The sequence below is a fragment of the Melospiza melodia genome, chromosome 6, assembly GCF_035770615.1.
Source record: "Melospiza melodia melodia isolate bMelMel2 chromosome 6, bMelMel2.pri, whole genome shotgun sequence".
NCBI classification, from domain to species: Eukaryota; Metazoa; Chordata; class Aves; order Passeriformes; family Passerellidae; genus Melospiza; species Melospiza melodia.
Window position 1 is genome coordinate 6727649 of NC_086199.1, and position 21856 is coordinate 6749504.

The following is a 21856-nucleotide window of genomic DNA, read 5'->3' on the forward strand; positions in this document are numbered from 1 at the left end:
TTTAGCCTTAAGTGTCTGGCATAGCTCTGCCACTGAGGGTGCTTTAGCTCAGGAGACTGAAGGAATTACAGCTTTTTAGAGGCATTTGTAATTGTCAGCAGAGCAGGGGCCTTCTATTTATAGCCAGATCAAATTAAATTAATTTTTAGAGAGCAAAGACACCATTTCAAAGATTCTGCTAATGTTTCCTCATACTTAACTGTACACCAGAGAAGAGCTCTTCCTTTCTGGTGCAGAGTCAAGGGAAATCTCCCACAGCTGGGAAAGCCAGGAGGAAAGCTACCCACCAGCTAGTGACCTCTCTACCACAGCACAGAAACACAGCACCAGCCATGTGAAAATTCAGAGTGCTGCTCCCTGTGTGAAAATTCAGAGTGCTGCTCCCTGCAGCCACTTGTGCAGAGATGGAGCTGCTGATGACAGCCGTGGCACAGCACTCCTGGACAGCACCACGGGGCTGCCTCTGTGACACACACCCCCTGAGGATGAAATGCTCTCCCTGTCCCCAAAGGGAGCACTGCATGCTTTCCCAGCTCAGGAGATGTCACTTGAGGCACTTGGCAAGTGGGAACTCTGCAGAGCTTTGCATTTATTTCTGAAGGGCACCCACAGGAGGAAGAGGCAGCACAGGAGAGTTACTGGTGGGGCTATGGGGATGGCATGAGCAGATGGTGTGGTGAAGAGCCATTTCCTTCCCACTTGCACACTGACTGCCTTAAATCAATCCCTGGGCTTTCATGGCAATGAGCTGACGCTGTGCTGTGAAGGATTTCAACAACCTGACCATCTCCTGCTTGTGGGTATCATTCTATTGGGTCTTCACACTTTATTTACTCTCAGGGAAGCTCCTTCCATTTTCCTCCTGTGGTTCTTGGTGATCTTCCCTGCTATCTGTATGGCAGCCACTGCCTCTGTGCCAGCTGTGGATCTCTGTAAAGCTCACCAGCAGTGTTTTTGTTCCCATCCATGCACTCAGGCAGTGACACAGGATGCTCCACAGGGGCTGAGCCTGCTGGTTCTGCAGCCTTTACTTATCTCATTGCTCCAGACCTAAACAAATTAGTTTGTAATCCTCACTATTGTATGCTCTGGAAAACCTGGCTTTAAAACTGATCAGAAATTACTTCATGTAAAACTGGAGTCAATCTCCTCTTCCTGTCTGGGGCTAGAAGAAACCCTGTACCTGCACAAATAAGAGGTCTTTGCAATCAATAATATTGATGATTCTGTATTTGCCTATTTTTGGCCATGCTTCACCCTGTTTACACACAGTTTGTATTGCTTTCTACCACTCCCTGTGCACACACAATTAATGAAATACCAGCTGGTGCAAGATAAACACTGCTGCAGGGATGTAAAAAGATACTACACAAAAGTACAGATCTCTACCTCTGTTATTTTCCATCTCAGATGCTGTGTTTGCCTCCCAGAGCCTCCTTCTGAGCTCAGAAACTTTGGCTAAGTTTCTCTCCCTGGTTTTCTCCTTTTTCTCCTTGATTTTTTTTTTCTGAGGTCCAAAAAATCCAGCTAACTCCAAGCTTTCCACACAAGACAGCAGCTCTTCAGTCACCTTCTCCCAGGAAAGCCTTGTCCAGGAGCCTGACTCTCCTCAGTGGGGTCTGTCACTCACCTTAGATGCTGGGGTGTTGGGAAGGATGAAAGTTTGATAAGAAAGTCTCACGGATATGTATGTTTAGCACAAAAGATTTTTACCTGTAGAGTCTGATGAAGGAATAGAGATGGAAGCAACTTTTGATATAGAGGAAAAGAATTGCTGAGCCAGTCTTACTGGATAACCAAGAAGGCAAAGGGTGTGTTAGTTAGAAGGGGTTTTATGACTTAGAGCAAAGGATAAATCCACCTCAAACAAGAAAATGTTTTTACCAAGCAGAAAGATAGCACAGGCAAACAAGTCAGCAAATGTTGCAAGTAGAAAAAAAAAGTCTCAATTTTCTATTGCAAGAAGACTGAAAAACAACTTCCAGCTTAAACTGTAATGTACTAACTTTCAGTGATTGGAGAACAGTGACATGAATATGGTAATTATAGTAGTTATGATAGGCTATAGATACAAGTTAAGGTATAGATTGGTTCTACTGTATGAAGATTCTCAGCAAAGTATATAATGCATTGTAACCAAAATAAAAGTATTGTGCATTGTGACCTAAACTAAGAGTCTCCAGGCCTGCCTGCAGCTGGAGCTGACAGCTGTAGGCACAGGCTCTGTCACCCATGATCCTGCACTGCTGTAACCTCTTGGATACAATAAACTGCATTTTGGAGAGCTGCCTGGAGTCCTGCATCTCTCATTCAGGCTCTTGCACTGGGGGACAAATGTACAGCTGTGTTGGATGTCAGCACCATGAAGGGGCTCAGAGGCTGCAGCACCTCACCTGTGACGAAAGGCAGAGAGAGCTGAGCTGGTTCAGCCTGGACAAGGCTCCAGGCAGACAGACCTGAGAGCCCATTCCAGCATCCAGAGGGGCTACAAGAGAGCTGGAGAAGGAATTTTGATGAGGGAATGCAGTAACAGGGCAAGGGGAAATGGTTTTATACTGCCAGAGGGCAGGTTTAGATTCAATTTAAGAAAGAAATCTTCCCTCTGAGGAGGATTTGCACATGTTGTCCAGAGAAGCTGTGGATGTTCCATTCCTGGAAGTGTTCAAGGCCTCACTGGATGGGGCTCAGAGCAACCTGATGTAGTGAAATGTGTCCCTGCTCATGGGAGGGGGTGTGGAAATGATCTTTAAAGCCAAAACTGACCCAAACTATTCAGTGATTCAGTAATTCTTTGTTCCACATGGGGCAGGGCTGATCCATGGGGCCACAGCATCTTGTCCCCAAGAAGGCCAGCAAGGCTAAAGAAGGATGTTGGGGTTTTGCAAGCCCAGTCTCTGTCCTAGCAGATTCCTGACCACCTCCATTAGCAGCTGCCTGACATACTGGGCTGAATTTGAGCCCAACTGGTCTGGTAGGAAGCTCTTCATGGGACACATACTACAGAATTTCTAACAAATGCTTAAAGTTACAGCTGATGGTTCATCAGGCTCAGCCAGGCATCTGTTTGGGACATTAATGCATGGCTGCACTGAGCTTGTAAATTATTATTCATGTACTTTTGTAGAACATCTTGAGGTTGTTGGCTGAGTCCTTCATGAAATGGGAACACGGACAATTTTCCACACATGAAAAACATGCATGATTCAGTTCATCCATTTACATTTCTAGTGTGGCCTTCCTTGGCAGGATGGCCAATGCAGCCTGGGAGAAGGATGGTCATTCATAGCTGAGCTGCTCTGACCAACAACTGCCCCATTTAAAAATGGATTTACCTCAGACAAATGATGGAGATGGAAATTCACTACAGTGGCATCGAGTCAAGGAAGGCAGAATTGGTGAAAATAGTGAGGTTAGACAAGAAATGAATTATGGAGAAGACATGATGCTCTGTTAGGGTCAGGGACATGGACAAGGAAAAGTGAATGTCTGTGCACTGAGAGGGAAGCAGTGAGCATAAATGGAAAAGCAAATTTAATCATAATAAAAAGGCTTCATTTCATCTGATCAGTTAGAAATATCCTGATTAGAAATGGCTGCTCTTTGCTGCTGTCATCAGCTGGTTGCTTAGGTCCCCATTTTCACATTTTTAAAGGAGTGTGAAGTGTTTAAGGCTCTCAGAAGAAGCCAGAGCCTGTTCCTGAAGTAACAGGAGTGCTGTTCATAATAAAAAAGAGGACAATGGACTGCTTCCAAAGGGATATGTACTCAGAGAGCACAGAGAGGTAAAGTCCCCCTGCTCTGCAGGTACATGACTGATGGAAATTTAATACAGGAAACAGATATAGAACCTTTCTGGCAGCTGAGACAGCTTTGTAGAGTACTAATAAAAATCTGATATTCACCCAGAAGTCAGAGGGGAGGTCCCAAAGTTCAAAATATCAAAAGATCACTGACAGTTTAATTAAGGAGTTGAGAGAATCAGAGGCTTTTATAACTGCTCACACTGTGCTCCTTTTTTTAACAGTAACCTACAACTAAAACCTATATTATGGTTTTGCTATCTTCAGGAAGGGAAACAAATTAAGAGCTAGGGCTGTAAGATCTGAGAAATAAAAATATGGGGGAAAAAACAAATTAATAATATATATTCCTTCCTAATAGCACAGAATATTTTTAGCTTTCAGTAAGTTGCTCAGAAATGCAATAATAGGGGACTCAGCTCATTTCAGGTGCTTCCCAGAATGTCCCTGTCCCTCCTGACAGCTTTTCCCACCTCTGGAATATATTTAAGCATCTTCTGAATTGGTTCCTCCAGAGTTTCTTTGCATGGGACCTAAACTGAGCCAGCTTGCTAATCACAGCCACTGGCAGACAATTAAAAAAGGCACAATCAGCCATCATCAAGTTGGAAGTGACAGGCTGGGTTTTATTTTTAACTAAAACTAGTGGGATTTATGCAAACTCTCCCATAAAGTTCCTCTTGCACTTTGTTTACAATTTAATACTTTCCTACATGCACTGTAGGAAGCACTGACAGCAAGGTAAATCTGGGATTTGCAGGACTGCAATGATTATTGTGTGCTGAACCAGCACATTTGGGTATTACTGCATCTGTAAAGTGTGAGCTGAAAAATAATAGATTAATGGATTTATACTTGCACAGAAAAGAAAGGCCTTACACAGGGAGTTTTATTTAGCATTTAAGAAGCTATTTGTTTATTTATTTATTTATTTATCTGAGGAGCTTTTTTGTTCAAGCCAAGGCAAAAACCTAACAAATAAAATTAGTGCTGCCTCCATTGCAAAACTGCTGTGAAATTGTTACTGATCATTTCTAGATGGGTCAAAATGGATCCATTTTGGGCAGAGCCAGACAATTTCCACTTGGATAAATGCTCAGGCTCTGCCTGTGCCCTGTGAAGCCCATGGGGATCCACTGATATGATCCCCATGAGCAGGCAGAGATTCTCTTTCCCCAGCCATGGCTTTGGGTGCATTTCTACCTGCATTCCCAGTCTGGCAGAAATAAGGTTTAGGGAATGAGAAGTCTGGGGTAGAAGCTCATTTTATACCTTCAAGTCATATTGTGCTGTTGCTAAAATGTCTGGTGCTCAGCTCCAGGGAGCAATGACAGAATTAATAATCTCAGTTTTTTAACATCTCCCCGTTTTGTTGAAGTTACCAGGTTGAAAAAAAATCATAGATCCACACAGGAATTAGACTCAGCAGCCCCTGTAAGAAGAAATCCATTGCTCTGGAATAATTGTTTGGAGGGGTGTGAGGTAACCTCTGTCCTCACTTTCTGTGTGAATCCTGCCTGCTGGTAAAAACTTCCTTAACTGGAAATCAAAAATGAAATGGCAATGTTCCTTCCCATTGCACCATGCACATTCCCTCCCCTTCCTTTGCAGTGGGAAGAGATTAAAAGCATCCATTTTAATTGATATGGGGAGGTAAACACAAAATGTTTATTTTTTAATATTTACAAGATTAAAAATAGCAAACCTTTGATTTATTTTTTTTATTAGCAGTCATGTCCTGTGCAAGCAATGCTGCCTTGAACTGGTATCAGCAGACAGCCTGCAGAATGCTTTCTGTGTCAGCCAAGGAGAATTTCTTAATTATGAGAGCTTTCTAAACAAGAAAATAGTATTAATTCACAGAAAGCACAATAGCAAATAATCATCAATCTGGATCTTCACTCTAACACAGCCAGTCACATTTTGGTCTCCCTGTGGACCTGACATTCCTGTTTAATGATCTTCCCACACACAAATAAATCACCCAGACTGCACTGCCTGCCTGAGGAGGGGATGCTCACACCTTTCACTGGGGTCCATCAGCTGAGTGACTTCAGCATCAGCTGCTGAGTCTCTAGGTGCAGAAATCATCACACCAGCGCACAGGATTCTTTTTTATCAGCCAGACAATGCTGTTCCAAGATCCTTGAATGAGAAGTATGCAAAATTGCCTTGTATTCCTCAATAAAGACCAGCAGAAAAACAACTTAAAATGACCTTTTGATTTAGATAGGGAAGTTCCACATACAGGAAAATAATAAGTGTACCTCTGTAATGCCAAAGGATTATCAGAATTGGGCTCAGTCCTGCTTTTAACAGAGCTGGTGATTTGTCTCTTGCTCCTACAGCAGCACGGCCAGGATGTCTGAGGAAGGTATTTAACTCAGAGATTATATCCAGAATAGAATATTGGCCTGCTGGTACCCTGGGGGATTTATGTGGCTCTGAAACACTACTAGAGATGAGAGTGCACTGGCTGATCTCTGCATCTGCCTGCAGTCAAAATGTGCTAATCCAGACTGTGCTGTGAATCCATAGCACCCCAAACCTCCCAAAGATCCCACAGGATATTCAGGGCCCTGGGTTTGAGGTGAGTGAGGAGAGGAGAGGAGAGGAGAGGAGAGGAGAGGAGAGGAGAGGAGAGGAGAGGAGAGGAGAGGAGAGGAGAGGAGAGGAGAGGAGAGGAGAGGAGAGGAGAGGAGAGGAGAGGAGAGGAGAGGAGAGGAGAGGAGAGGAGAGGAGAGGAGAGGAGAGGAGAGGAGAGGAGAGGAGAGGAGAGGAGAGGAGAGGAGAGGAGAGGAGAGGAGAGGAGAGGAGAGGAGAATCTACAACCATCATGTAATTCAGTTGCCTGACCATTTCAGGGCTGATCAACACTAACAGCTTGATCTTAAGGGCAATGTCCGAATGCCTCATAAACACTGATGGGCTGAGGGTATCGACCCTCTCTCTAGGAAGCCCATTGCAGTGTTTGACCATCCTCTCAGTAAATAAATGCTTCCTAATTTCCAGTAAACCTTTCCTGGAGCAGCTCTGAACCATCCCCACACATCCTGCCACTGGACCCCAGGGAGAAGCGATCAGCAGGTCTCCCTCTGCCCTGCCCCTCCTCAAGCAGCTGCAGGGGGAAATGAGGCCACCCTCAGCCTCCTTTTCTCCACACCAGAGGGCCCAAAGTGCTCAGCTGCTCCCCACACTCCTTCCAGGCCTTTCCCCAGCTTTGCTGCCCTGGTTCATTTAAGTTTCAATGAGTGCAGCCACAGCCAAGCAAGAGCAAACTTCTGTGCTCCCTCTGCCCCTCCAGGGAGAGGATTCACTGCACCTCATTTCCCACAGTCAGAATGACCCGAAGAGCACCCAGCAGAGATGACCTGAAGAAGTGATGAGTGTACAGCAGATGAAGCAGTGGCAGAAAGGAGAGGGAAAGGAGTGAGGCTCAGGGAAAAGAGTCCAGCTCTGTCACAGCCACAGAAGTGAGACAGCAAACCCACAGCAGCTCCTGCAGCACTCACTCTGCCCCAGCTGTCCCACCCCAGCTGGCAGGGACTGAACTTGAAGCTGCTGCAGTTCTCCCTTTCAATTTTTATGCTGCTCTTCTACCTAGCAAAGTCACACACAGTCCTCCAAGGACTCACTGCCTTGCTTTCAATACCTTAAATTCAAATCCCCATGTCTCTGAAGAGGGGCAAAGACACAAGGAATTGCTCAGGGGAGCAGGAGATGGGAAGGAAGAGCAGCAGAAAAAACTCCAGCCTCAGATCTGTAATTCTCACTTGGAAGGGTCCTTGGGGCTCTCAGTGGCAGGAGGAGGATGGCCTTTGCTGGGCTGTCTGTAACCACACAGCTACAAACACACAAGGAATTGCTGCACTACCTGTACTGATAAATTCCTCACATGGATTTGGATTGCTCAGAAATTTCCAGCCCAGGACCACCAATCAACAATTTGGACAAGGTGAGTTTATTTGAAGGCTTGGAGTGGGCTCTTCCCACCCAAGCCCATTTGACATACATCTGTAGACACCATCAGAGGTGGTGTTAGATATAAATCAGTGGAACAGTCCTTTAGAAAATATTGCAATTGAGTATTAACATATCTGGAGAGAGTGGTGAATGAAATAAAGCTAAACAATAAAAATCTTCAGAAATGTTCCAAAGTGAAAGTCTTTCCAAGAACAATGGCAGCTGCAAAGTCACCTAAGATGTGAACAAAACAAAACCAAATTGACTTTTGAGGGTGTAACTTAACTTGCTTGGTAATCACACTAAACAGTGACTAAAGATAAACTATATCAATAGTAACTTAATTTTTTGGGATAGCATGTTCATATAAAAGAAAAACAACCCGACTTAAAACCAGAGAGGGAGAGAAAAGGCCTGAGACAAGGACAATGCTGTGACCCCTTTCCATGTAAGCAAGTCACTCCTCAGGACTGGTGGGGACTGTGTGTGAGCACCACCTGCAATTGTGAGCAGCTCAATTCAGAGCTCAAAATGTGTGGAAGTCCTCAGAGTCACCAGAACACAAGTGACCTGCAGGGGCAAGGGCTGATAGCTGAACAATGCTCTCTGCCTCTGCCATTCTGCATCAGGACTGTCACTAATACAGCACACCATTGCACCATTGGGAGGGTGCGGAAAATGAAAATAGGGATGGTGATTGAACCTTGGGACGACCTTCACTTTTAGGACACGTGAATGCAGAATTCAACTTAAAATAAAGCTTTTCTAAAAACCACATGACACAGAACTGATGAGTGATTCAGTCAAGAAACCACATGTGATGCATTAAAACCTCAAGCAAGAAAAGGAAGGCAATTTAGAAAGAAATTATTCTAATCTGAAGGAAAAAAGGAAAATAGGATGTGTGTGTTAACACAGTCTGATGGTCTTGCCTGCTAAAAAGCCCCAGAGATTCCGTGTGCTGGAGGTATTAGATAACATCAGCTGCTCACAGTGTTGTCCCTGGCTTTAAGAGCATCACAGGGAGAAAAAGCCCGAGCTCCCCAAATGGGATTTCACTGCCTTAAAGGCACTCATCTCTCCTCATATCTCCTGGCTGGCTCTCAGCACACCTTCCAGGAGCAAACGCACCAGGGGTCAGACAGGAACAATCGTCCTCTTCCCCTGACTCATTCCTTTAACACAGCTCATTCTGCCACAGCAGAAAGCAGCAGGATGTGACTGTGTGCGTTAAAAGCTGAAATCTTTGCTGTATGGAAGCACAGGAGAATTTTAGCAGTGATTTCAGCAGGGACAAGGTTTCATCTGGATTTTCCCCCGCGCTTGCACAGGCTGTGCTGGGCTGGCAGTTCAGCAGAGGTGGTACATTAGCAAATGGAAGCAATGATGAGAAAAGGAAAAGAAAAAACCCAGAATGTGGCTGGAGCAGGGGCCATATGGAGGTAGGTAGGGCAGCACTTTTCCAGGACAAACATCCTTGTTCTGGCTCCTGGAAATAGCACAGCACAAGCGCAGGAATGAGGTTGAGATGTGGGCATGGACAGCAGCAGGGGATCAAGACCACCCAAGACCCTCAAAGCTTTCCAGATCCAATGCCAGGAAGCTCTGGAAGAACTGACTGTGCATGATAACTAAGTTGCATAGAAAATGAGAAACTTATCTCCAGGATGGGAAAACCTATTTACAAACAGGCACCCCCAAAAATCCTGGGCATGTGTGCACCCCACAGCCCAGGCCACCCCAGATGGGACAACTGGAGCCAGGACTGGTGATCCCTCTTCCTCACCCTTCTTTTGCTTGTTTTCTTGCTTTCATTTATCTCTCTCTTTTTCTGCTCCCTTTCACCCCACTCCTTTATCCAAAACCCACTGCTGTGTGCTTACACAAGGAGAGCAGGGACTAACTCATAAAAATTCCCATGCCAAGTGTGTAATTTACTAATGAAACTTTGCAAACATTTGCAGACCCCCTGACTTCTGTTGTTCTTTCAACCCAAAATTTCCACCCTGGTTGCTCACTTCCCTGGATGTTTGGATGCCACAGAGCCTTCTAAAAACCAGTCATGACTCCCCTCCTCAAGCCAAACTCCATGGCTCAAGCTTTCAGAGAGGGCCCCCTCCAGCTGTGTGAAATCTTGAGAGGCACTTAATGAATTAGATATTATTAATATTCTCTTCCAGCATCAGAAGGCAGTAATTAACTCTTTGAAGACTTATCCCAAACCCTGCTTTATTACTCAATCCTCAGAGGCAGCTATGTAATCTCATTGTGATTTAAAAGAATATCTTTTCAGAATAATTATTTTCCTTGATTGAAAACAGGAAAAAAAAAAGGTTCAAAGTGCTGGTACTGCCTTGGAGTGTGCATTAGTGATGTCAGACGTGCTGTAAAGATATCAGAGCACTAAACATGATATGCTGCAATACTTTTGCTGAGCAGATGCCTTAAGGAGGTCATTCAACATGCCAGGCTCTAAATGCTATTTGGGAGTGAGAAAACATTATTTTCCCACTTCAACAAGACTTTAGCTTCCCTGTCATGTGGAAATAACCTTTTGTGCTCAGTGCTATTATTAATTTATTAGCCTTTTGAACGTCTAAATGTTTTGCAGTCTGTGGACTGCATCAAAGTGCTGGCTGAGGGACAGGGCAGCACAAACACATGCTGTGTGCACCCAAATCCATGGATATGTGTTTCAAAGAGCAGACCTGGTGCAAGAACACTTCTGCCTATGTATTTTTGACAGTGAGAACAGCCATCTTCTCAGGCACAAACCCCCAAGGAGTTTATTTAAGTTATAATTAAATGTCAAACCTTATGAGTGATGACTATGTAGAAAAAGTGCTAAGTATATATTTCTATAGAAATCAATTAAAGGAGACAATGATTTTCTTTCCATTTAGGCTCCATGACTCCAGCACAAGCTGCTGCAGCACAGTGCAGCTGTCAGCCCTGCCTCAGTGCCTGAACAATTGCTTTCTGTTCACCTGATGGACCTGTCCTGGATGGCACCGATTTTTCTCTGGGGTGAACTCACTGCCAAATGCTTCTGTGATTCCCAACAGGGAATCACGTATCCTTCCAGCAGATAGGAGGTTTGAAACAATCCCCTGAATATCTTTATGTAACAGGACTTGGGTTGTGTCTCTGGTGTTGAATGTAGCATGATCTATTTTGTGCCCAGGAACAAAACACAGAATTTCTGCAAGCAGGCTCTGGCTGGGCACATCTGACTGCAATGCCAGGCTGCTTCCCAATCAGTTATTGACTGCAACTGCAGGAGATGGGTGGGGTTCAGCTGATGGACGTGAGGTATTTAAAAGTTACTTAGTTAGACTCTGTGAAATCAAAAGGGGATGGTTTTCCAATCCCAAACTGGGAACCCAAACTGGTTCCTCCCAGAAGAACCATCCTTCATGGACTATGGAAGTGACTGGTGACTACCCTTGACATCATCACCCAATTTTTAATGAAATGAGCTCTACTCTCCATGTTCCACATTGACAATAACCCTTCTCTGACTCTTCATCCACTCTCACATGCTGCCCACACATTGCCCCAAATAGCATTTCCTTTCCTTCTGCAAAATCCAACATTTATTTAGGAATGCTGTTCCTTACTGGGAGTCCCCATGTCAAAGTCCATGTACCTGACACTGAGCTAAACAGCAGCTATACTGGCAACTGGAATTCCATTAGTTTCTTCTGGATGATTCCCCATGCCAGGGCCCTGCAGGAAAACCAATTTTCCTTTAAAAAATAAGGAAGAAATTCTGAGGAGAAAGAGAGAAAATGAGAAGAAATTCTGTTACAACTCAGCCAGGAGGCTACTCCCCATACACAGCCCTGGACTGCAGAGCTGAACTCCAGTACAGTGCCCTGTCAGGAATAGACATGTCCATGTTTTTCTCAGGAAGCCAGCTGGAGTGACAGGTTCACAGTTTTCAGAAGGAAAGAATACATTTTGGTACAATACAGTGGCATTATCTTGTCCCATGAAATCACCATCAGCAGTGCCTGAGCAGAGCTGTCATTGCAGGGCAGTAGCTGGTGAGATGGCAAGAGGGGGGATGCTGAAGTCAAGGCTTGGAGCACTTCTCATCAACAGAGAAGTGATAAGCTAGAAATCATGAACCAGCTTCCAAGCCCCAAAGCCCTCCTTCAGGTCTGAAGTGGAGCTAACAACCTCGAGTCAGAGGTAAGCTGACAAGCTGGAACCAAACCTGATTATAACTCAGCTCCTTCAGGCTCCAGCACAAACAGAGGGGCACTGTAATCCCATTGCATCTGCTTCTTGCCATGGGTATTTTGTGCCACACTTGGGGTATTAATGAGCACAAGTGATGCACAGAAATTGAAACCTCCTCAGAAAGCAACTCCAGTGGTTAGAGAGAAACTAGACCTAAGAAAGTAAAATTGTGGTTGTGTTGAAGTCCTCTTACTGCCGAGGCTGAAATGCTCATGTGAAATACTGAGGTAGCCTTGGTACATTTTCAGGCGTACCTTTCCTGCCCAAGGTACAGCTGCAGAAAAACGTGTTTCAGCAGCTAGAGGATCACAGCTAATGCTCAGCAATCTATAAATCATTGTTATGAGATTTCTCTATGCAAATGAAATTTATATAACCCTCATCAATCGTAAAAAAAAAAAATCATAAAGATGAAATTTTGCAGCCGCAATGTGAATTAAAGGATCCCTTAACCTGTTTTCAAGATATGTCTTTATAGCTAATTAATTTTCAGATGGAGTGTTCTTTGAAAAGACTAATGGATAGTGAGCATTGCTGATTGATTATAAAATGAGCAGGAGGGTTTAAGAAGTGAGCTGTGAATGTAAAATCACTACCCAGCTTTATTAACTTTGCCATATTAAAATTCTAGACTATGCAACTGTGAGAAGCAGGTATTAATACAGTACCCTTTGATGAGTGCATTTTATTTATTTAACATCAACAGATTTCTCTTAGTTGGTCTATAACATGGAGATCTATCAGATTGTCCTCTGAACTGTATCTTAGAGACTTCAACTTTGAGAAATCCAGAATCTGGATTCTATAAAATATAACTTTATACATTTATGCGATGGGGTGGAAAAAAGGCCAACAAAATGAAAGCCAGCAACTATGAAGAAAAGGAAAAGAAATGCAATCCATATGTCATCCTGCTAGGACTGCTCTCCAGAGCTGCAAATCTACAGATAACTTTTATTGAGCCATCATTAACAACAGTGACAAGAGCATTTATCGAAAGGCCACTCAACCTGCCATGACCTGAAAACATCAGGAGGAAATGGGGGGCTGTTAAACACTGCAAGCACCTGGTGAGAGGAAGGGGAAAATAAGGAGCTTACCCTCTTCCTCAGATTGCAGGTGAGAGTGAGGTTCCTGGAGAAGGAGTTGGCAAAAGCAGTGTAGAAGTCCAGCACTTTCAGCAAGGCTTCTCGCTTGATTATATGCAAATCGCAGTAGGTCAGAGCCCGAACGTTGGCACAGGCATGGGCCAGGCTGGTTTCCTTCCAGAAGATATCACCAAAAACATCACCTTTACCTGAAAAACAGCAGGGCAGATTTGTTAAAAGGCAATGCTTAGGCAGAGTTTCTCAGCACACAGATGATTTTTTCACAATCTGTCTTATGCTCCCAATTATCCCAACGCAAGCTCCCAGCCATGAAAACTAACAAGGGTAAAAGTTTTAAAATTAGCTGAGGTACTTGAGCATCCTTAGCAGTAGCCCCAGGTTTTTAAGGTATTAATAGATTGCTCTGTGAAGTGTCACAAAGCATAAGAGCCAGATTGTAAAGGTCTCCTTGTAACTGAGGATTCAAGTAATGGATTTTTCAAAGACTACCAAATATAATGAGCACTTAACTAATGTTCAGGTGATTGAATACTTCAGGTGTCTGTTCCCAAGTGATTTAGGAGTCCTGGTCTTACAAAAACCTTCTGACATCTAGGTTCTTTCATCCTCATGGCTCTACAGTGAGGGGCAGAAGCCAGCTTCCAGAGCCCACAGACCACATTTTAAAGGACATTTTAACATTTTTAATTCAGTGTCATTGGTAACACTCCTTCTGGAAAACCAACCAAAAGTCTCACTGAGACTTTTAACTTTAAAATAACCACCTCTAAATCTTAAACACATCCAAAAGTATAGTTCTAAACCCAAATTCATCCATTTAAGTAGAGGCTTAGGCTTAAGTCTCTTATTTCAGTGTTTGCTGAGTAAGAGAGGGTTTGACACCTGAGACACTTACATGTATATTCCCCCTTAACCATAGGGGAAAATTACACCTAAGGCCACCTCTGCAGTGTAGCAGGACAGCTGATTGAGGACTTGTGACTAGCTGTAGTCCAGTGCCATGGACAGAAGAGCTTCAGGGACTGGGAATTCTCTGACTTAGCCCAGTTTTCTTTCCTCTGCAAGGAATTCACATCCCTCAAACCTGTGCCAGACACCCAAGCAGGAGAAGAGGATGAGGACACCAGCTTCAAAATCACACTTCTGACCCAAGCAGAAGCCCAGCATGGGTGCAGGTTGGAGATAAGTTTTCAGGTTTGGACCTTCTGGTTGTTCTGAGAAGAGGCAACAGAAAACACACTGAAGGATTCCAAAGCTGGCTCTTGCTGCCTGGGCTTGGCCAGGACCCTGGTGTGTGGTTTGTGGCTGACACCTCAAATCCTGAAGCAGAAACCATGGTACAAAGGGTATCTTTTGTTTCAGACCCCCAGAGATAGCCCAGCTCTGTATTTCAGCAGTTATTTAAAGGGAACTCAGATCAGTCAGCCAGTGGCTATTGATTTCAGGCACCTTGAGCAGCCCCTTGGTGAAGGTTAGAGATGTTACAGTTTTGGCATAAAAAAGGTAATGGATTTTAGTATTTCCTCTTTTAAGAACTTTTAACATTTTGCTCCACTCTGTTGTGGAAACACAGACCAGAGGGATAATCTATCCAACCTTATTACTTTTTGGGCTCAGAGGTTCTATTTCTCTATTTCCATTTCTGGTTTTGGTATTGTATCCAGTAAAACATATCTAACATTTCTCAGGCAGAGTAAAATAAAATGTGCAAGTCTTTATCTTCCCTTCTCTGTTTTTATTTTCCAAAAAATGTCTCTATAACAGAATCATCCCTTAGAAAGGTTATAACTGCATCTCATTGAGCTGCTTTTGATTCTACATATTTTTATGTAATTAAATTTAACTACAATACATAACACAGCTGGTATAATTTATAAAACAAGGTGCTTTAAAATGTTTTCCTTAATACAGAGCGTTTTATAGTAACATTATAATTTATCCAATGTACTGCTTTGAAATTACCTTTTGCAGTTAATTGTCCTTGTCTCTACTTAGAGTTCAAAACCCAGTTTACAGACATGCTCAGCAGAGTTACATAATTTATAGAAAACAGCCATCTCTGAAATGCAGAAAATTGCTTAATGGATTTGCTCTCTGAGGTGGACACAGGACAGAGCTGAGTCCTATTTTCAGTGCAGAGTGCAGTTAAAAGACAGTGGCTTTACCACTGAAATGTGAGCAAACCACTTGTTCTCTTTTCAAATTTAGGAAAATATGTAGTTAATTTAACCAAGAGGTTGAAAGAAGTGGATGCTCACCCCAAAACTCAGGACAACAGTGTTGTTACAGAATCTGTATATAGACCATGGATAAATGAAATAATATTCATAATCTTGAGAAGATCTTGGTGTCCTTCAGTGTGGCAGGGATGTAGGACTGCACTGGTTGGGACTGAAAGGTTGGGACACAATGAACTGAATTTATTCACTCTTCCATGAGCCATCACTCACTGGATTTGAAGGGTGAAACTCTAAACTCCTCTTACATCGTGGTTTATACTACTCAGATAGTATAAAATCTTAGAAGCCTTTAAGGGATCTTGAATTTGACATTTCCCACAAACAGTTCTGAGCTTGTCTGCTGGTTATAAATGTGCTAAGGAATGTCCAGAATGAAAACAAAACCTCCCAGATTCTCCAACACAATGCCTCTTCTTTCATAAATCCAGAGATTAATGCACTATACTTTATCCCTATTAACTGGAGTTCACTGTGCAGAGAGGTAATTTCTCACTCAGGACAAGATCAGAAGTTAGGAAAGGATTCTTTACTCAGTGGGTGGTGAGGCATTGAACAGGACGCTCAGAGAAGCTCTGGGTGCCCCATCCCTGAAATGCTCAGGGCCAGGCTGGAAGGGGCTTTGAGCAACTTGGTCTAGTGGAAGGTGTCTCAACCCATTCCATGATTCTGAGGGTAATTTTACACATTGCAACTAAATAAAACCAAAAATTTTATGGTTGCAAAACAGCAAACTTAACTGGTTAGGTCTGACACAGCCACCCAGAGACACAGACAAGAATTTTTACTTGCAGGGGATGTTCAGAGCTCCAGGGGAAGTGCTGCTGGGGCTGAGCTGGGAATGCAGAGGTGGATATTTATGCAGCCTGCATAATTTCCAAAGATTCTCTAGAGATTTATTGAGGCCTTAGTACATTCCCTCCCGAATCTGCCCTGTCCTGAGTCATGAGCACCTCCTGAATGGAGGCAAACCCCTCCCAAACCCCCTTCCCTCTGGGAAACCCTCCTGCTCCTTCTCACAGTGCCCAAAGCATCACTGGAAGAAGGAATGCTCTAAATTAGAGTGCAAGGGAAATACTTGCATACATTTTACACATCATAGAATCATAAAATCCTTTGGGTTGGAAAAGACCTCCAAGATATCAAGTCCAACCCTTAACCCAGCAATGCCAAATCCACACTAAAACATGCCCCTAAATGCCACATCTACAGAATCATGGAATCATTGGGCTGGAAAAGACCACTAAAATCATAAAAATTCAGATTTCTGCAACAAGAGGACATGTGAAGGGTGTTGGTGGCAGGCATAATTTTTGCTGAAATACCAACATTGTTATAATTCTAAATACTATGTATGTGTGCCTGTACATAAAATATACATATATATTCATGCATATTCACATAAATTTATTCAAGGAAAATCAGATGGTATGCAGCTGCCAGGATATTTCTATGCACTTCTCTATCTTCTATATTCTGATGACCTTGCCAAATAGATTTGGGGGAACAGGTGTTCTCTACAGCCTTACACCATGGACTGACCTGCCAATTTGCCAGACAGGAATTCATGCCTGGACCTTTCAGGTAGAAAAATTTTTAAAGGCTTTATGGAACCCTCCAGAGCTTGCAGATGGAATGAAACACTCAGAAACACTCTGTTTAAACAACATCTCAGAATCCACATGTGTATTTATGCAGAGACAAAATTTATCCTCCTTCAGATGGGGACAGAAGCTGAGCTAATAAATATCCTAGCAGAAATAAGAGCTTGATGGATCCTTTGGAAGAAAGTTTAGGCAGGCAGTTAAAGAATAAATCCTTGGTGGGAAATAGCACTGGGTAAAAACACATAAAGGAGACCAAGTCTTCCTAAGGAGGCAGTTTTTTGTGCAGTCTTAGCTAATAAACCAGCTACCCTTTAACCATTTGAAAATATCTCCAAAGCCTCATCAGTCACGCTAGCACGAGCCAGACATGATGAATGATGTTGGCTCTCCATCAAGATGCACTCAAATCTTACACTGCTCATGAAAAGCAAAGGCTGATGTTGTTTGAAGATCAGTAAAACTGTACCACAGAGAGAAAATTCTCATCCAATCAACTCAAGGGCCAAATACCATGAAGTGATGGCAGCATGCACACAAGTGGAGGTCATAATTACATCTACTGGTGTCTGTATTCATAAAAATTCATATTTCTGTGTATCTGCAGTGAAACCTCCTGCTGCAGGACCAAACTGATGTAGAAACCAAATGAGCAGGGAGTGAATGAGCTCCTGTCACCCACAGCAGCTCTGAGATGGGTCAGTGAGCAGTTCTGCATCTCCTCACCATGGCACACTGAGACTGGTAGCACAGGTTTACAAAATGATGCAGTATATTCATGGGATAAAATCCATCTGTGGCTACTAAACACAAAAGATCTCCCTCTGGGTGAAATACAATCCAGTGGAGGGTTGGAAACATTCTGGGGAAGCATCACAGTTTCCTTACTTCACCTTCCTACTTTCTCCTGCACTTCTGCTATTGACCACTTTTGGAGACAGGCTGCTGGGCTGGCTGGATTTTTGGGTGTCCTGGTTGGAGACAAATTTGGGAGGAAACAAATCTGGGAAAAATAGGGGATACCAGACCGTAAAGTCACTCCAAGACATTTGGCTTAGCTGAAATGATGGTTTCTGCCTAAAGAGGGTGTCTGGAGAAGGTGATGCAGAGGTGCAAATCCATCAGGTGCACTTCCCATCTGAGACATCACAGCCAGCACAGCCCAAGATGTGCAGAGGTGATACCAAACTGTGAGAGAGGTCTTCTTGCCCCTGGGAATGTTCTAGCCTCAACTTCTTCTGGGGCATCCAGAAGGGCCACAACTTCCTTGAAAATCAGACCAGAGCTGATCACTGAGCTGCACATAAACCCACCTCTATGACACTGCACATGAGAGGGCAGAATGACAGAAGAAAACAGCATTTCCAGCCTCTGAGGCATTGTCAAACAGCCACTAAAGCAGCAATGACTGTGCCAAAACCCTGCTCCATGCTGGCAAAGGTACTTTGCATTATTTAACGCAGTGCAACCTTCCCCATCTGCACCTGGAAACACAAAGGAATTACCTTTCTTCCAGCATTCAGGACAGCTGCAAGCAGGGCCCAAAGTCCAGAAAGATTTTGTGCAAGTATCATCATTGCCTCACATCCTTCTAGAAGCCCCAGCTCCTGGAGACAGGTTATTTCCATTTTGATTTTATACAGAAATAGGTTTCTATCTTTCCTGACTGAGGAAATAAACCTGAAAGCATGACCATTCCTACCACCTTGAAAACTCGTAGGGCAAATCAGATTGCCTCAAACTGTTAGTCTGATTTAAAAGAACTGTACCACACGATTTTTAAATAATTTTCCTATTCTTGTGCTGGCAAGACTTTCAAGTTTTGGCAGTGAAGCATGCAGGTCTAATTCAAAAACATATCAATTCAGAGAAAGGAATCTTTCAGACTCTGGAGGCTGTGGATCAAATCTGTAACACACTAGCTGGCACTAAATTAAGACTGATGTTTCTTATCATAATTAACCATCATGCAGAGACACAAAAATATATTAAATTTACAAAACAATATGAAAAATTCAGGTTTGTCAGCAAGAACTAATGGCACTTTTGAACAAGCATCAGTAGGACTAAATCTTACAACAGTAATGCAGATGTCAACCCAGACCTGGAAGATCTGACTGCTTCCAAGGCACTTAAGGAGAAATACACAGTGCAAACCAGCAAATCACACTTGTTTTCAGACCAGTAACCCTTCATATTTTGCAAAATACTTTCCGATTCAGCACTTAAAACCCAGCCTAAATCACATTAATTATTTCAGTTCTGCTAGCTGAAAAAACCCCAACCCTTTTCTTTATGATTCATTTTCCTCTTAGTTAGAGCTTTAACTCATTGGAACACAGGGGATTTTCCTATAGATGAAATAGGACACAGCCTGTTCTGTAAATTGCTACCAGGTGCATGCTACTAACCTGGGGACATGTTCACAATTAGTCTGCCTTGGTCAACTTCACATGGAAAACCACACAAAAGTTCTGTATAAATTAACAAGAGCTGATTTGACACAGGGGCCAATTCTGCCACCCTCATTCCACTTGAGAAGAAACCCAAGCTGCAACTAAACAAATTAAAATCAGGCAATTAGCCACTAATACTGTGAGATGGAACTGGACTAGCAGGTTTTCATGTCACAAAGTGCACCACATGCACACTCATTCCTGTCCTGCACAAAGTACATGCCCAGCTGCCCTGGCATGGAAATTCAAAGTGCTGCTGCATGGATACCAAACATCATCTTGCTAATGCCATGGATAAGAGCTATGGAGCTCCTGGGACTCCTTCTCACCCAAATGGGAGCTTCTACTTGCTCTTCCTCTAAAGAACTTTTCTCTGTGTGATTTGGTGGGAGATCTTTTATCAGTCTTTTGATCTCCAAACACAAGTTGCATTAAGAGCAGAAAAAGACTCATCCCGATTTTCACCTGCCATACCAAACTCAAGAAACTTGCTTTACTCCTCTCATACTGCATCATATCCCCTTCCCAGATTAAAAAAAAAAAAAATGGAAATAATTAATGAAGCAGACCTTTAATAAGGTCTGGTTTTTCTAGCAGCAATTAACAATGGGTTACTCTGGAATTATATGCAGAACATGCTGCGAATTAACATAAAGGCAAATAACTGAATACTATGGGATCAGGACCCTAAGTTGTGGCTGAAACGTGAACTATTACATTTATATTCATTTTGATTTGACTATCATACTGAGTTCACTCAGCAGCAACCCCCACCAGGATTTCACTGCTCAATATATTTTTATCGCTATGCAGCTTGAGCAATATTTTTGATCAATTCCTACAATCAACATCTGAACGCAGCAGACCATTATTTTTCTGCTGAAAAAACAACTTCTTTAAACCTTGTTAATCAATATGCCCAGTTTAAGTTACTGCACAACTTAAACAGCCAGCTGTGCAAATAGCAGGAGCTGGGAAGCAACTTCCAGAGCCACTTGGATGGCACTGCCACCGATGTGTAACTCCTCATCAGGAGCAAATTCAGGTTAATGGCAGCAGGGTGAATGATGAGGTGCCCTCTGGTAGCTGATGCCTCTTCTCATCAGCCTGGGGACTCCAAACCCCTGGTCCTCCCTGAGATGCTTTGCTGGTAACACCTCCCTGTGCAGAGCAGTGCCAGTTAAATTGTTTACTCCTGCTTGAGACGGTGGAAAATTACTGACGTGCCTTCTCAGGGTCACCTCGCTTGCTGGGAAAGTTTGGATAATTAGAGACAAGACTGTTTGCCCTTCTCCACTCTGCTGGCAGCTGCAGATGAGTTATGTTAAAATGTCTGTGTCTCCTTTTCCCCAGTGTAGCAGCACCCCAGCTCTGCACATGGAGAGCTCCCTGCTCCAGCCAGGACCTGCAAAAGGTGGGACGCTGCCCTCAGAAATGAGAAGCAACTAATGAGGAGAACATAATGGGGCACCTGGATAGCTCCTTTAGTGAGTCCTAAAAACTGCAGGTCTGCAATTGGAGTAATTCTCTCACTGTTAGTGTTTCTATAATGCTGATTACTGCAGTGGCTGTGCCTTTAATTATCCACAAATGAGAATAAAACCAAAACTGGGGGGGAACCAAATATCACAGTGCTGCAAGTTGTCCTGTTAATCACCAGGCTCCACCTGATTTCAAGCACAGGGAACACCAAAGCTGGCACTGCTGAGGCAGGAAGAAAGCTGCTGAAAGAAAGGATGGTTGTTCCATGAAGGTGGAAAAAAAGGAAAGCACCTGGACAGGATGCCAAGTCTCCTGAGGACACTTTCTGCCGGCAGGGAGGCTGGATGTGACAACTCACCCTGGCTGGAGGCAATGGAACACAATAAGGGAAGATGGACAAAAGGAAAAAGCAGCAAAACCCATGGAGTGATTCATGCCAGGACCTGAGGGAGGATGAAGCCCTGCACTTTGAATGGAAGCACGAATGTCAGAGATGGGACATGATGGTTCTTAACCTATTATAATGTCCCTACCTGACTCACTTCTCTTGGATATTCCACATTTAAAAATACATCAGACCATCCATCTGTGCTTAAGCATGGTTGAAAAATAAACAAAACACCCCTTCTCCCTCTCCTTAAGTAAGGCAAATCACACACTACTGTATTAAACCACATTGCACTATTATTTCATCTGTGAGGAGCAGAGGCTGCAGACAGAATGTCCTGTTCATTCCTGCTCTCATAGAGGAAATTAGTGAGGACAAGTTTCCAAAGGATACTTATTGCATTTTCTCCACTCTAGGTCACTGCTGTGAGGTGGAGAAGATGGACAGACTGGCAGCACAATCCTGCAAGTTGACTTTCCCTGGGAAAACCAGAGTGGCAGCAGATGCTTGGAGCATTCAAAGCAGGTACTGAGGTTTTCCCATTAGTCAGTTTTTTTAAACCTGGTCTC

At 43.5% G+C, this 21856-nt stretch overlaps 1 protein-coding gene across 1 annotated transcript in view; it reads right to left on the minus strand.

The window, feature by feature from the left end:
* Positions 1-21856, minus strand: part of KCNH5 (potassium voltage-gated channel subfamily H member 5) — a 153286-nt gene that overhangs the window by 18060 nt on the left and 113370 nt on the right. The window contains exon 10 of the mRNA XM_063159762.1: positions 13112-13308. Coding sequence (XP_063015832.1) covers positions 13112-13308 — 197 coding nt within the window. The remainder of the gene's footprint in view (positions 1-13111; positions 13309-21856) is intronic.